The sequence below is a fragment of the Atta cephalotes genome (assembly GCF_000143395.1).
Source record: "Atta cephalotes unplaced genomic scaffold scaffold00013, whole genome shotgun sequence".
NCBI lineage: Eukaryota > Metazoa > Arthropoda > Insecta > Hymenoptera > Formicidae > Atta > Atta cephalotes.
The window spans coordinates 1490904-1506272 of NW_012130077.1; the positions used below are offsets into that span (position 1 = coordinate 1490904).

General features: G+C 30.5%; 4 protein-coding genes across 4 annotated transcripts; 2 read left to right on the forward strand and 2 right to left on the reverse strand.

Annotated features, from left to right (window-relative positions):
* The first annotated feature begins 771 nt into the window (after nucleotides 1–771).
* On the forward strand, nucleotides 772–3210 carry LOC105617447 (peroxisomal membrane protein PEX16). Its single transcript, XM_012199001.1, has 5 exons — nucleotides 772–898; nucleotides 967–1213; nucleotides 2237–2510; nucleotides 2771–2874; nucleotides 2955–3210. Exons 1-5 carry the CDS (start codon nucleotides 772–774, stop codon nucleotides 3208–3210), a joined length of 1008 nt encoding a protein of 335 aa, XP_012054391.1.
* Nucleotides 3211–4418: 1208 nt separating this feature from the next.
* Nucleotides 4419–6896, forward strand: LOC105617448 (chymotrypsinogen A). Its single transcript, XM_012199002.1, has 6 exons — nucleotides 4419–4485; nucleotides 5056–5138; nucleotides 5464–5696; nucleotides 6000–6221; nucleotides 6427–6622; nucleotides 6747–6896. Exons 1-6 carry the CDS (start codon nucleotides 4419–4421, stop codon nucleotides 6894–6896), a joined length of 951 nt encoding a protein of 316 aa, XP_012054392.1.
* Nucleotides 6897–7897: 1001 nt separating this feature from the next.
* Nucleotides 7898–11732, reverse strand: LOC105617449 (zinc transporter 1). Its single transcript, XM_012199004.1, has 7 exons — nucleotides 11556–11732; nucleotides 10959–11181; nucleotides 9747–10008; nucleotides 9525–9642; nucleotides 9215–9430; nucleotides 8707–8817; nucleotides 7898–8107 (listed from the first exon to the last, which is right to left on the reverse strand). The coding sequence occupies exons 1-7, from the start codon at nucleotides 11730–11732 to the stop codon at nucleotides 7898–7900; spliced, it is 1317 nt and encodes a 438-aa protein (XP_012054394.1).
* Nucleotides 11733–13667: 1935 nt separating this feature from the next.
* Nucleotides 13668–14366, reverse strand: LOC105617450. The gene is made up of 2 exons (XM_012199005.1): nucleotides 14303–14366; nucleotides 13668–13984 (listed from the first exon to the last, which is right to left on the reverse strand). The coding sequence occupies exons 1-2, from the start codon at nucleotides 14364–14366 to the stop codon at nucleotides 13668–13670; spliced, it is 381 nt and encodes a 126-aa protein (XP_012054395.1).
* Nucleotides 14367–15369: the final 1003 nt, after the last annotated feature.

A 15369-nucleotide genomic window follows, 5' to 3' on the forward strand; every position in this document is an offset into this window, starting at 1 on the left:
TTTACTTCTCTCTCTCTCTCTCTTCTCTCTCTCTCTCTCTCTCTCTCTCTCTCTCTCTCTCTCTGTCTCCAATATTCGAATATATATTCATTTTATCCTACAGATGAACATATAATTGTTATTGTTATGTCAATGGGATTTAATAAATTTCATATAACATGTTTACTTTGTTTTTTCCCTTCAGGTAAAGAGGGAATTTAAGACGCTTTCAGTCCTTCGATTCTTTCTTTTCATCTTTTGGCAATTCTTTACACTGAATATTTCATTGGTTAGTTTCTCTAAATGGCTGCGTTCAGCGAATATTCTTTTAGATCATCCAATCAACATTTTAGATCTGGAAGAATACATCGATAGCAACATTCACTCAACTGTTAAGACTCATTTCCAAAGTAAATTAATTTTAATCTTGATTCAACTTATTCTTCGACTTTTTCTAATCTTTAGAATTAGAAAAAGATGAAGAGTAAGTTGAACCAAGATTAAAATTAATCTACGTTGGTGAAAATGAGCATAAGTTCGTTGAACGCAATTTATGGATAAGCCTTTAGAAAAGTTTACAAAATAGAGATCGATTTCGTTCAAAATCAGCGATTCGTATTGGACGAAGAAAATCGAATTTAAAATCGAAATTGAGTTCGACCTTCGGAATCAAACATGGCACAATTCCAGTGTTCAATGCAATAATTTACTTTCTTATAATGAGATAAGCAGAATTAAACATTTAATGTCTATTTTTCGCTGTAAAAAAATCTAAAATAACGTAATAACGAGATGGCGAACTGTGTTAATTCTAAGTTAAACAACCTGTTGACATCGTACAAGAATTGGGTCGTAGCGAATCCGCAATTATTGACAGATATCGAGGCTACTGTCAGATGTTTATCGTATTTCAGTTTTGGTTAGAAAACGAGCCGTCGAATTTTATTGTTAACCATGTATATGTCATTAAATATATATTCTTTGCAGGACAATTGCGCAATTCGACCTTGGCCGTGGAATTGATTTATTCCATGCCAAATCTGATAGTGCTCTGCAACGATTTGCTTATGTACAGCAGCAAACGCCAGCACTTAAAAATACCTCAGTATGACTCAAAAATTAAAATTTGGCTAACTGTGGTGGAGTACACTGAGACCTTTCTCGAGGTGTCAGCTAAGAAATTATGGGGGCCAAAAGGAAAATGGTTAATAATCGTAATTATACAATTATTTAAGTAAGTATTGGGCCATTCTTTCATTTTGTCGATAATTTAATAGCGAATTCAGTCACTTGTATTACAGTTATCTTCATTTCTACTGTGACAAATTTAAATCTTATTTTACTTATTCTTTGGCCAGTATTCATAGTCGGTTCTTTTAAGACTTAAATAATGTCTTAAGTCGTAATGTGGCCTTTTGGTTTGTGTCTTCTTAAAATTGTACTTAAGACGGTCTTAAATATAAAATCTGACTATAAATACCGGCCTTTGTCTTTTTTCTGATTCTTAAAACTGAAAAAAGATACAAAGTTAAACCAAGATTAAAATTAAGCTAAATTGATAGAAATATACAAAGCCTGATTCCATCAATATAAAATTAACTTTAATCTCAGTTCAATGCTTGATTTTTTTCTAATTCTAGGATATTAAAAAGAGATAAACAGCAAATTAAACTGAAATTAAACTTGTAGGACCAGTTCTACCTTTCAGTAAAATTTTATTCATTAGGTAAGTAACAAAATTGTATATCCAATCCCCAAACCCAATCATGTATATTGCCAGATTTACCTAATGGATAAAATTTACCGAAAAGTAGAACAACTGGTCCTTAATTGATGGAACTAGATCTGTTTTTTTATTTCTGTACTAGACACTAGACTGCACTGAAACTATTTTCTCACTTTAGCCAAATATCAAATTACATATATTTTATTTTGAGTTCCAAGAATGTATATTAATTCAACTCTAGAAAAACTGATCTTATAATATTACTTATTAAAATTGAGTTGTCATGAAATTAGTAAAGTTAAATATAAAAACGTATAAATATTTAAAAAAGTTCCAATAATGATATTGTCACATCATTTAACAAAATTTGAAATTTTTATTCATTAATATTATTTCATTTCAAAATTAATTATATTATACCTCTACATTTAGATAGTTTATATAAACCAGCCTTTAATGTGTGCTAATTCAGTATAATGCAGATGACAAAATTCATCAAGTCTCTTGTTGATCAACATTTATTTTTCCTAGGTCTGTATTGCGACTATTATTAATTTATGTATATAAGGAACGTGTAACGAAAAGCCCAGCGACACCACCTCTTAACAGAGAGAAATTCAATAAAATCGACAACGTGCAATTAAAGGAAGGCTTTATGCTAAAAAGATCAGGCACTGTTGTTAGAAGTGTAAAGTATTCGACTCCTATAGAATTACGAACGTGGAAAGCTTTGCCTTCTGTTACGGACGAGAACGAGAATCTAACTAAAAATAAGGAATCTGACAGGAATCTTAAACTAGCTGAGGTCAGTTAAAAAATATAATACTGTCATGTGATTAATGATAAGTTTTTTAATAAAAAAAGTATCTCAATTGATATGGAGTTTTCAAAATATATGTCACGGATGAAGTTGCTGTACAATGTCAGCATTGCCCAGGCATGTCAGCATTGCACAATCTAATTGCATTATGCAATGCTGACATTGCATACTATACATATGTGGATTTCGCCTATAATATACTAATGTAAAAAAAGATAGGTAACCAAATATTTTTTAACTTCTAGAGTCTTTATGTGACAAAGCCACTGCTTCATCTAGGATGTATGTACATTACTAGCCAAAATCGTTGGCCACCGTGGATATTATCACTTATTATCGATATAGCCAGGTACACAGCATATTGAACTATTATACGTAATTGATAAATTATAATTTTTTTATGTAATCAAATTGTTATTGTTTGTGCAGTTTAAATGTCTTCAATCGTTGCGCTCAAAAAACATTATTAAGTAAAGAGGAGGAAGAAGAACTCGTGCGTCGAAGATTGAGTTTACTATTGTACATTTTGAGATCACCGTTTTATGACAAGTACAGCCGTAATAAAATAGATTCATTGCTTGATACGATATCTAGTTCCGTGCCTCTTGCCAAGTATTTGACAAGTGCCGTTAAAAAGAATTTACCATATATGCAAAGTACGTATTTTTACATGTGGTCGCGCTAACTTACTAATATAAGCTTGCTACGAGAAATAAGTTAAATTCTTCATAAATATGAAAGCAGCATAATTTAAGCATACCAATTTACAATTGAAAGGTTATCAAGAAAGAGATTTATATTATTTTTGTATTTTTCTCTATTATTATATATTGTTCCGGGATGAATTTAAGCGGTGGTATCTATGATTGTTCAGTATATTTTATTTCATTAATTTATAAAAATAAATTATATGAAGATCAAATAGAAAAATCATTTTTTTTCCTCAATAATCATTAATTCGCTTTGATTAATTTATTAGCGTTCTGATTAATTCTAACATGTAAGCGTGAAGCGAAAAGGAAGATGGTTATATTCCTCGAGTATTTCGACAAATTTTCCCGATTCCTATTACAACTTTACATAATTTGAATAATTTTATCATATGATTGATAAATGATTTTAATGTATTTTTTTTATTTTTATCAAGTTGAATTTTTTTAAAGACTAAACAGTTTAATAAATTCAGCTTAATAAATTTTAATGCTAAAACAGACTATATATTAGTTTTTTGTGACTCATTTATAATGATTCTGTGTTATAACATCCATCACTCATGTAACAATCCTTTTATCAGATAAGACATTGTTATATCACCATTTGTGATACAATATTTTTTTATAATAATGTATTTTAATACATAATATTGAATGAGATCAGCGATGCGTGATTCTGCTCGTACCAGTAACTCCTATTTATTGACCTTCATTGTTTAATTATCAATGAAATTGAGATGACCTTCTCTCTGCGTCAAATAAATGTTTCAATCCTCTGGGAAGACCGCTGAGCACTATTACTAGTGCACACATGCTATGGATTATTATATATAATTATGATCGAAAGCAATTTGTGTGTGTGCTTGTCTATTTTTTTTTTACGTAGTACCAGATATTTTACACGTAATTCTGGAAAGCCCACCGAGTGTCGTTTTTAGCGTGCCATGAAAGGTCATGTATTATATTTCGTCCGGCTGGATGCACAAGTTAATATGTTCCCCTGAAACTTACGAAAAACGGAAATATACTGCTTCTCGCAACGCGCTGATGCATTTGTGTACATACATATATATAAATCTCGTAAGTTGAATTTTGTGTTTTATTTGTTGTGAATCAGTTTCGTTGACAAGAGTGTATACTATGTTTTAATTTATTCTCTCTTTGATCTCTGATTTTCAAGATGAATAATATCTTGCTGTTCGTACTGTCATGCCAACTATTGCAGCAAATATTTGTTTTTGCACAGAGTATGTATTTTCTTGTATATATATATATATGTATATATATATATATGTGTATATACCACTCTTTTGTCAACAAATTATTGTACTAATAAGATCAAATTTTCGAGAAAATGAGTGAATGTTTCAAAACATTAAAATTTTGTAATGACTGAAATGCAATTTTGGTGAAATAACTGATAAACTTATAAAGGAATAAAAGTATGTTTTTTTCCTTTGTGTTTTTAATCTTTTTCTGAAAGCAACTAAAAAATGACAATTTTTTTAATTAGAATGTTGTAATAACAAATAAGTAATATTATTATTATAAAACTTGAAAAATGTAAAATATTAACGATAAGCTAAACGATAAGCTATTAACGATAAAATTTAATAAATAATAAAAAATAAAAAATAACAGGAATAATAAAAAAATTATTAATTGCGTGAAAAATATTAATGATATACCTGAAAGATTTACAGTTATTTAAATGATATCAAAGAATTTCTAAATAGAAAAACAGATTTCTTAATTTATAATGTATTTAATTCCTAAATTACTGTATCAATGTTTCCAATTTTATTATATTTTTACAGATGATGACGAATGTTACTGCATTCCTGGAATTATTTGCCCTGAAGGCACTATTGGTGGCGTTGACATCAGAATAGTGACTCCGGTAATATATTAGATGTGGGAAAAAGTTCGTGGAGTTTTTCCCGCATTTAGATGGCATTAAAAAAACGTCACGAACTTTTTCCTATATTTCCTAATATTTCAGTTCACATTGAAAAAAATATTATAATGATAAAACTCATTTGAAATATTTACATATATTTGTAGACAAATTAGAATTATCTATTCTATATATATAAATTTTGAAAAAAGTAAATTATTATTTTTACATAAATATATCTAATTATAGATAACATAAATATATCTAATCTCGATTGTATAGTATATCAATATACTATTATATTAACTACAGTTTTATACTTTTATAGGACGCAAATTGCCCTACTGGATCTACATATTGCTGTGTAATCGACGATGACAATAATTGTGGAAGAATACAATCACCGAGACCAGGCGATGGAACGTCAGGAGGGAAAGCCGCTTATGGTGCATATCCTTGGATGGTGGCCATTTTAACCATCCAAGGTAGTTATGTCGGAGGAGGAGTGCTTATCAGTTCAACACGTGTTCTTACCGCCGCTCATAAGGTGAATGAGTTTGAGTAAGTTAAAAATTTAATATTAAATTATAAAATTAAATTTTTGAAGAATATGCCTCTTAGATCTGGTTACACTAAATATTACTTTAACTTTAAGTGAGGCTTGAAATTCTCTATTTCTTCTTCTCTTTCGACTTTAAAGAGAGAAAATGAGATTTTAAGTCTCGCTTAAAATTAAAGTAACGTTGATGCAATCAGACCTTACAATATCTTTTTATAAATCTTCAAAGAGAATAATTTTTAAAACTAATATGATACAGATTTTTAATATCTTATTCTTATATATATATTAAAAATGTGTTACAGTAATGACGACATTATAGCGAGATTAGGTGCGTGGAGTTTTGAATCTGAAAACCCGACTATAGATATTGACATCTCAAAAATTTCCATAAAACGTACTTTTAATTCGCGAAATCTCCAGAACGATATAGCAGTGCTTAGACTAAGTTCACCTGCTCCTATTGCAAGTAATCCTAACATTAATACGGCATGTTTATCATCTACATCAGTTGCACCGGGAACAAGGTACGTGGATATATTCGGTCTAAAATTACTTTCTGTCTACATTTGAATTCTCTTCTATCAACAAAATGCATAATGATCTACTTTCTATTGTGTATTGCAAATATATTAATTTTTGTATCGTTTTGTTAAATGCCGAAATGTCCCTCCATATATAATTTTATAATATATCGCGATTACCTAATATTTCATTTTCAATATTTTGAAGGTGTTGGGTGTCAGGCTGGGGGAAAAATGCCTTTATTAACGGACAGTTACAAAGTACTCTAAAAGAGGTAGATTTGTACGTATGGAGTAAGACGAATTGCCAAACGGCCCTTCAAAGCACCCGACTAGGAACCAACTTTGTCCTAGACGACAGTTTCATGTGCGCAGGAGGGGAAAGTGACAAAGACGCATGCATTGTAAGAAATATAACATATAGTCTCTTGCAAAGTAATGAATATTGCATAGCTATCCGGAAGTTATTTTTCAATAATTTAACATATTCATTAATTCTAACAATACCACCTTGAATTTTCTTTAAAGGGCGATGGTGGTTCACCGTTGGTGTGTTTAAAAAACGGTCAGTATGTAGTTGTTGGGCTGGTGTCATGGGGAATAGGTTGTGGAGATGAAGGAGTTCCTGGTATTTATACTGAAGTGCCCTATTTCTATAATTGGATCAAGCAACAATGAGTAACTCTTGAAAATATACAGCACAGTCTCACAGTATCTTAAACAAATTAAATAAAACTCTATATGTAATATTTGTCACATCAAATTAAATTTTGTAAAAAAATTTGTAATAAATTATTAATGTATATCAATATAAATTATATTAATATTAATGTATATTAATATCTTTCAAAATAATTGCCATAGCACTTCTCGCAGGTATTGTATAAGTATTATACAGGGAAAAGTAATTAATACACGTCTGATAATTTTCTTTTATAATTGCTTAAATCTATAAGAAATACATAAAAAATATATAGACTTAACATTTAAGAATTATATGGAGGAAAGAATACATAAACATAATGAAGAGATTTGGTACTCTTGCTTATAAATTTGCCTATCTTATAAATTACGTATTACAATCAACGCAATAAAAATTACATATAAATAGTTTTGTAAAGTGGGATTTTTATAAAATCGCACTGTCAAATCAATATACAAATGAGATTTAAAAAATACTTAACTTAGATTACATATTTTATGCGATAAATTATGCATCAGTCGCAAAATCTTCTATTTTTAAATTTTTTTCTAAGAAATTTATAGTAAAAATCGAAATTTTATTATTTATATCCGAGCATATAGAGCGTATAGAGCATCATATAACGTAATATATTTGGTATTAATATGCCTTTGGGTTTTAATTTTTTATCATGTATCTTAATCATTTACTCTTAAGTAAATTGATGGCAAAGATGAAAAACTGACAGATTTCGATTCGCCAAACTATTTCAAAAAGGAAAAATTTGTTAATAAATTTTATTTTGTAAGATTTCACGAATGTATTAATTTATCAATTATAAGCAATTGCTATAATATGTCGTTCAACCACTGCCATCAACTGTGATATTAATGAATTTTATATAGATAGATATTTATTGTATATTTGTACAATAAATCATGACGCATCTCGCGTATTTTACTATGGAGGTAGATATATTTGATAATGCAATGAGAGTTCAGACAGTTGGTGCATTAACGTGAGTGTGGGGAACTTGGACGGAGTGAAACGATGTTGGATGTGAAGCGGGCAGTGATAACAAGTGTCCGCGTTCCATTTCATTCACTTCTTGCTGCTCTGTTCCTCCTATAGAGCCTGTCGAACGTGCCAAGCTATTACGCTGTCTGCACATGTACGGTGTCTCTCCAGGTGAAGGAGTCTCACGACCCTGTATTATATAGGTTATTGTCTATATAAATCTTTACAAATCTTATTAGTAAGGCTAAACAAAACGTGAAAGAAATTAATTTTTACGATTTACAAAAGATATTTGTCACAACATGTATATTAATAAATATATATTAACATTCTCTTTTATTTCTCTTGTTAGTCCAACACAAATGTAAAGAAGTTTATCTACAATTTTTGATTTCGTATCGTTGATGATTGTATCGATCTTATCATAATCTGGTTTTGAATTTAGATTTAGATAAATAATGTGAATTGAATGGAAAACGGCTAGTTATCTTTTCAAATAATTGAAGCAAGTTCATTGAAGCATACAAAATGCTTTTTTTCTTTCACAAACAAATATAACTGTACTTTCAAATGGAAGTATAAAATTTAAGTTCCCAGACGTAGTAGACGAACTATCGCGATCTATAGTCGTATTTGATTCTGATTTTATTCCATCTAAGCTTCGTCCAAGGTACTTTGAACTGGGGTACACAGATGGAGCACTTATATTTCTTTCCATACTATACTAAGAAACCCCGAAGAATATATAGATGATGAATGATGCAAGGAAATTTATGACACGGTACTTACTTGTTTGGAAGGACCACAGCACGTCGCGTGATTGCAAGGTTTATCAGTCTTTGGACAATCCAACACGCAATCTTCCGTGGGAGTCTCTTTAATTTCGCTATTAGAATGATACTAGAATGATAGAAACATATTTTTAATAAAAATATCTAACAACAAAAATAATTCAAATTAGAGTCCATCATAAGCTTTGATTGAAACGTCATTTATCTGTGAGTCGTCGATAGTTTGAATATTCATCTTACGCATCATTAACTTTGAACAAAAGATCGTTAACTTCGCATTAAACGTACATGTGACTCACAGATAAATTTTTTAATCATAACTTACAAACATAGATAAAAAACGCATTAAAAATATATTACTCAAAATAACAAATTGCGTGCATTTTCACTTAGTTTTTTTACACAAATTTTTCTGTCTAATTCTGTTTTGTTTGATGTACGTACGTGAACAGATTTTTTTTATAATACTATTATAAATGTACTATTATATATGTGTATTTATTTACGTCAATAAATTCTGGTTGAATAGTTGTCGAGTGTATACCCTCGTTATGGAAAAATTCCTTAACTTGTTCGGCAATTTTCATATATTCTGAAAGATTTCTACATCTTATATGCGCACTAGCTATAATACGATCACCCGCCAATTGCCACACATGGAACTCGTGTACAGCTAATACGCCATCTATATTCTCCAACAAACGTTGCTGTATAGCATCGACCTGTACAAATAAATTTACAAATCAAATAATGTATACCATGCACTTTAAAAATCATGTTATGATTTATCGTATTATACAAGCCAACAAATATTACCTGAATGTGTGTTGGCACAGTCTGCAATAGAATTAAAGCTGATTCTTGAAGTAACGGCCACACTGAACGCAGAATAAGAATGACTAATAAAAGCGACAGTGCAGGATCAATGTAGAATCTATGTAAACAATTTTTTTATTATATGTTCAAAATTATATGTTCAAAATTCTTCAGTATCTATATAGAATGTATAGGAATATATAATTAGTAGTATATAATTACCTATACTTCCAATTCGTTAGCCATACAATTAGAGCAGACGCAATTACAATGACAGACCCCAACGCATCGGAAAGTACATGAAGAAATACCCCTCGCATATTCATCTGACTTGCATCATGCGAATGGCCATGCGCTCGTTTTACTTGGGGTGTCGAAGGTCTATAAGCTTCATCATTTTCATTATCATCTGTGCCTACCAAAGTGCTTAATCTATTATGACTTCGAGATATACCATGCGAGTGACCATGAGCACTTCCATGTTCTGCAATAATTGCACTTATAAGTATCTATTGATATAAAATAGATTGTTTTTATCTTATAAGATATATAACGAAAAAATCGATTAATTAAATTTAATTTAATCTAAGAAATATTAATTGTTTTTCACAAATATGTTATAAAATACATTAAATATGACAGATTATTCAGAGTTTCATGAAATGCAATATAATAATAAATTTTCTTTTTTAATATCATTAATATTAATTTTTTTAAATTGAATATTTTTTAAATACTCGGTTACAGTTTGACATCAATAAGATAACAGATATTGATACTTTTCTTCCTTGATGAATTTTTAACATTTATATTATAACTTGGATACTTTTCTTTCTTTGCAATCTCGAGATAGAGTAATTTTACAACAATTTTTTTTCTGTCTTATTTGCAAAAACTTTGTATTTTAAATTTTGCTGTGATAATATATTTGCTAACCATGTACATTTCGTAATCAATTTTTCTTTATCTTAACTCAAGATAAAATCTTTCGAGCACTAATAATAAGATAACATCACGATAATATTGAACAAAGAATCTTATAGGCAAACAGCAATTTGAATATACAATACTGTTATCCATAATCATAATTAAGTTATCATATGGTTAGATACGAAAGATGATAATTAAGATATGAGATACAAAAAATGAAATGCTTTAATTAAATATTATCTAACAGAAAGAGAAAATGAAAATAGAAATTTCTGAATAAGTATTCTTCTGTATATTCTTCTAAATATTAATATACAAATATTTAATATAAGCAGTTTTTATGATTTTATTTCTATATAATAACAGGATAACAACTTTAGAGAATCTTTAAAACAAGAATAAATGTCTACATATAAAAATAAATATTATATTTATTTATATACTTTAAACAGTTTAAATTTTATCGAAATAAAAGTTGAGTTGTATGATACACGCTATACTCACCATGGAATAAACATAAACCTATCACATTCACCAGCAGACCAAGTCCTCCAACTCCGACCAACAGTTTAGCTTCATGTATCTCTTCTACCTCGATAAATCTTTTACATGCTTCTACAGTAATACTAAAACATAAAGCGACCAAAAACACGGCGTTCACTAAAGCTCCTAATACTTCAGCTCTGGCCCAACCAAATGTGTTTTTGGACCATTTCTTCGGTGACATCTATAACACCAAAAATTGCAATCAACAATATTAAATATAATAAAATATTGGCAATAAAATTTTTCAACGAGAGATCTATTCTTTAGCTGCTTTAACTTTTTGCATTTTTTCTCTTTTTTTTTACGTTGGGCTATTTTTATATTCTCACCCGAGTGTCACCTAAGTATAATTTTACATGTTTGTTGTTTATCGAATGGTAAATAAGAATAATATAATACCTAAGGAACACTCGGATGTGAATATATGATGCATATAAATTTATAAACGTATTTGTGGAGAGAAAAAAAGAAAAGATGAACCATGCAAAGAAGTTGAGCTAAAAAGAAGAGATCTAAAAAGAAGAGAGAAAATTCAAAACAAGCTGCAGAACTTACCTTCACCGAAAGAAATGCTACCACTAAAGCGGCTACGTCTGACAACATATGAAAACTATCTGCTATTAAAGCCATCGAGTTGGTGACATAACCAACTACGATTTCGACTAAAAAAAATAAAGCTGTCAGCCATAACATTGTCAAAAGACGACATTTTTTTCCTGTATAACGACCCATGGTATCTGTGTGGACCTGAAAACATCAGAAAAATAAGTGTTTTGCAAAATAACACAATACATCATGTGCATTGCCTCAAAATATTCTCTGCAAGAAGCTTCTAATAATACACACTTATTTTTATAACCCTCTGATGAATCTATAGACGCAAGTATAAAGAACAACGTAACAAATTGAATAATTTATTACAAACGCTAAAGAATAAATATTACTAGAAATTATCTTTCTTGTTACGAATATCGTAATGTCAAGTATCAAATTAACTGATAAAGATGAGAAAATAACGTCGGATACAGAAATTCGTCCTTTCAAAATATCGAAAATTGATAAAAAACTTATCACGAGAAATTCCTATTCACTTTTGCTTCCGTGTCTTTGTTTATCACGCGAATTTCAGACGATTATCCGAGAAACGTCCCCAATATACACGGAAGGAACTCTCTTATCTGATGTTCTTACGATCGAGGACGAGGACGACGAGAGATCGCGCGTAATGTACACGTGCGCTTCAAAAGTCACTACACAGTTAAATAATTTCCTTATATCTATTTACCACGAATCCGGTAATAGAGGGGAAAGGAAAAAAGGAAATGAATATGAGTCACAGTGGAATGGCAAGATACATGATTCATCGCGCGGGGAGAAAATAGACCGTCTTTTTAGCTATAACCGTTTGCAAGTTCATTTTTTCTCCTTTCTATTCCTTCTCCAAAGTCGAGAGAAAAGAAGAAAAATTGAATCGTACAAGAAACAACAAGGATTTAGTTAAAAACAACAGGTGGTCGATTGTATATCTTAAGACGAGATAAAAATGACAAAAGTGCAAATTTATTAGATATTGACCAATGACTATTCTTCTAATTTCGCTCGCTTTTGTAATTTTGACCTCGTTTTTAAGAAATACAATTGACTTTCTATCTTAATCATGCATTGCAAATCGAGGAATCTTTGATATCACAGGAAGGACTAAATCTGTCCTTTTAGATCTGACTGAACCTTTTTCATGATACAGCTTTTTTTCTGAGGAAAAAGAAGAAAAGATGAACTGCATAAGAAGTTCAGTTAAAAAGAAAAAGCTTAATCATGTGTTGCAAATCGAAGAATCTTCGAGGATACCGATGGGATTATATTAAGTTTTTTATCTGAACATCAAATGAACTCCACGCTTCTCCACGTGAAGAGAAAAAGGAGAAAAGATAAACTGTGCAATTAAAAAAAAACAAGCCTATTTTGCAGCAAGAGTCGGTTCTGGGTAAAAATTTTCGTAATCAAAAACGGGCTCTCGGAGATAATGGAAGAGCTGACATTACCATTTCAGTGTCCCGATATGAATATCTGGATGTCAGTCTGTAATGCGTAATTAATTTACAATCCTTCGAGCGTTTCGCAGATACATCTTGCGAAATGTAATCTATATGTATACAGTATAAAGTATAAATTGTACATAAGTTGTATGCGTACACACCCATATACATATTTTTGCCAAATAAAAAGTGGTCGATAATATCAATGATATCCGATTATCTCCAGGGTATCAATCATGTAACTTTTTCTCTAGAACGGAAAGCATGAAAAGTGAAAATTTTTATGATATACGTCACACATAACACACATATACGCAAAAAATTTTTACTTTTCATGTTTTTGCCCTAGGGAAAAAGTTACATACTCATTGACTCCCAGGACTCGTCAATCGACACTCCACGGGAATTTATTTCTAAACCTTATTATCCATAAGATCGGGAACTTATTATCCATAAGATCGATGATGTCATCATCAGCATCCCGAGTCAAGGAAGCCAAAAAAAAAGTCGCAAGGGCGGTGAAAAAAAGAAAAAGAGAAAGTACGCTTGTCACACTTACCTTCGAGGGGAAAATTCGTCGCACCCGTTCGCCGTCTTTGCCTTTCGCGTTCGCCACCGATCGTTCGATTTATCAAGTGACCCTAATTGAACACGGCGCGTGAAAAACGTTCCTGGACATATTCCGTCGCGCGATCACGCGTACGCACAAAGCGCATCGCTGGCAGGTACAGACAAGGCACACGACAAGGACTGGCAACGCACTGTAGCGCCCATGGCTAAACTGATTTTCTCTTTTCCACGCTACGATAAACAAGGCAGACGAAGACGCTGACCTGCGTTCGTAAAACTCCATGAAGTCTGCACTCTGTTGATCGACCAATCGCGCGGCGTCGTGGGAAGAATTGGATTTCCTGCGCATGCGCGATGAACGGTAAATCAGTGAAGTACCTAGCGTGAGTAAAAAGGGTATCACTGTGTGGCTGTATAAAATTATACATAAAAAAATTTCTTTAATTTATAAAAAATATGTACTTATGCTCAGACATGTATACATAATTATACATACACGCGTCAATTAGGAAAAATTCAATAATTTATATTCGATAAAATACATAATTATACATACACGCGTTATGAGAAATAATTTATATTCAATAATTTATATTTTTTTAAAAAGTGAGAGATAAATTGGAAGGAAAAAAAATTTAAATAATTGAAATAATTCCAAATAAAATATATGACAAAGTAGACTCTTGCTTGTCCTACCTTTGTTCCAGTATTGTTTTAATGCTGTTTTAGCTAGGAACAAAACTATTATATTTTCATTCATAACTCTATTCTTCTTGTTTACTTTAATTAACTATGTATTCTATATTCTATAATTTACTATATATTCTAATGTATACTTATTCTATTTTAATCCCGTCTTTATCCAGTATTAAGCTCATATTTTATCACTGCGATCTGACAGTAAATTGCCGGTAGAAATTGAGAAGAATCATAATTAACTTAAATGGAGTAATATTCTATAGATTTCATTTGATATTTGCTGGTAATCTACCATCATATCCGGTTAGCAGATTGTATTCTGTCGACAAAATTTCTAACAGAAATCTGTAGCTTCGCAAAATCTGTTTTTGATAGATTGCTATTTTGGCTTTTAACATTCCAACATTGCAAATATGAATTATTTCCAAAATTGTAAACCTGAAACAGTTTGTATATAAAGTTCTTAAAATTAATATATTTGTAATATTGCTCAGATTGTCAAGAAAATTATGCGATGCGTCGAAAATAGATGTAAAATTCGTAGGAAGCAATATGTATATATATATATATATATATGTATATATATATAGCGAGAGTTGTATCTTTATTATTTCAAATATTTGTAGCACAGGCACAATACGTTCAACTTATCGCTTCCGAATAAAATCGGAATCGATCATTATCAATCGATCTAATCGTCAGATATATGTAATATCACATATTCATAACGACGCGAGGTGTTCAAGAATGTTCACTTTTGAAAATCTATGTGTGAAAACATAATGCCTTCCTCTTCTTCTTTTTATTTTTTTTCCGATACGCAATTCTGAGCGGTTTCGGTAATATTCGCGATTTCTTATATAAAAATTTTATAAATAAAATGTACAATTGAAGACCGGAAGAGATACAAAATCGGATAAACAACGTAAGTACATATTAAAGCTCTACAAAAAATTTTATTTTTAGAAAATTGAACGAAACGCGTTATGTATGGTAGGCATTTAACTCGGCAGTGGTAAAATTTGTTTGTAATCAATATGATAAAATTTTTAGGGACGTGTACA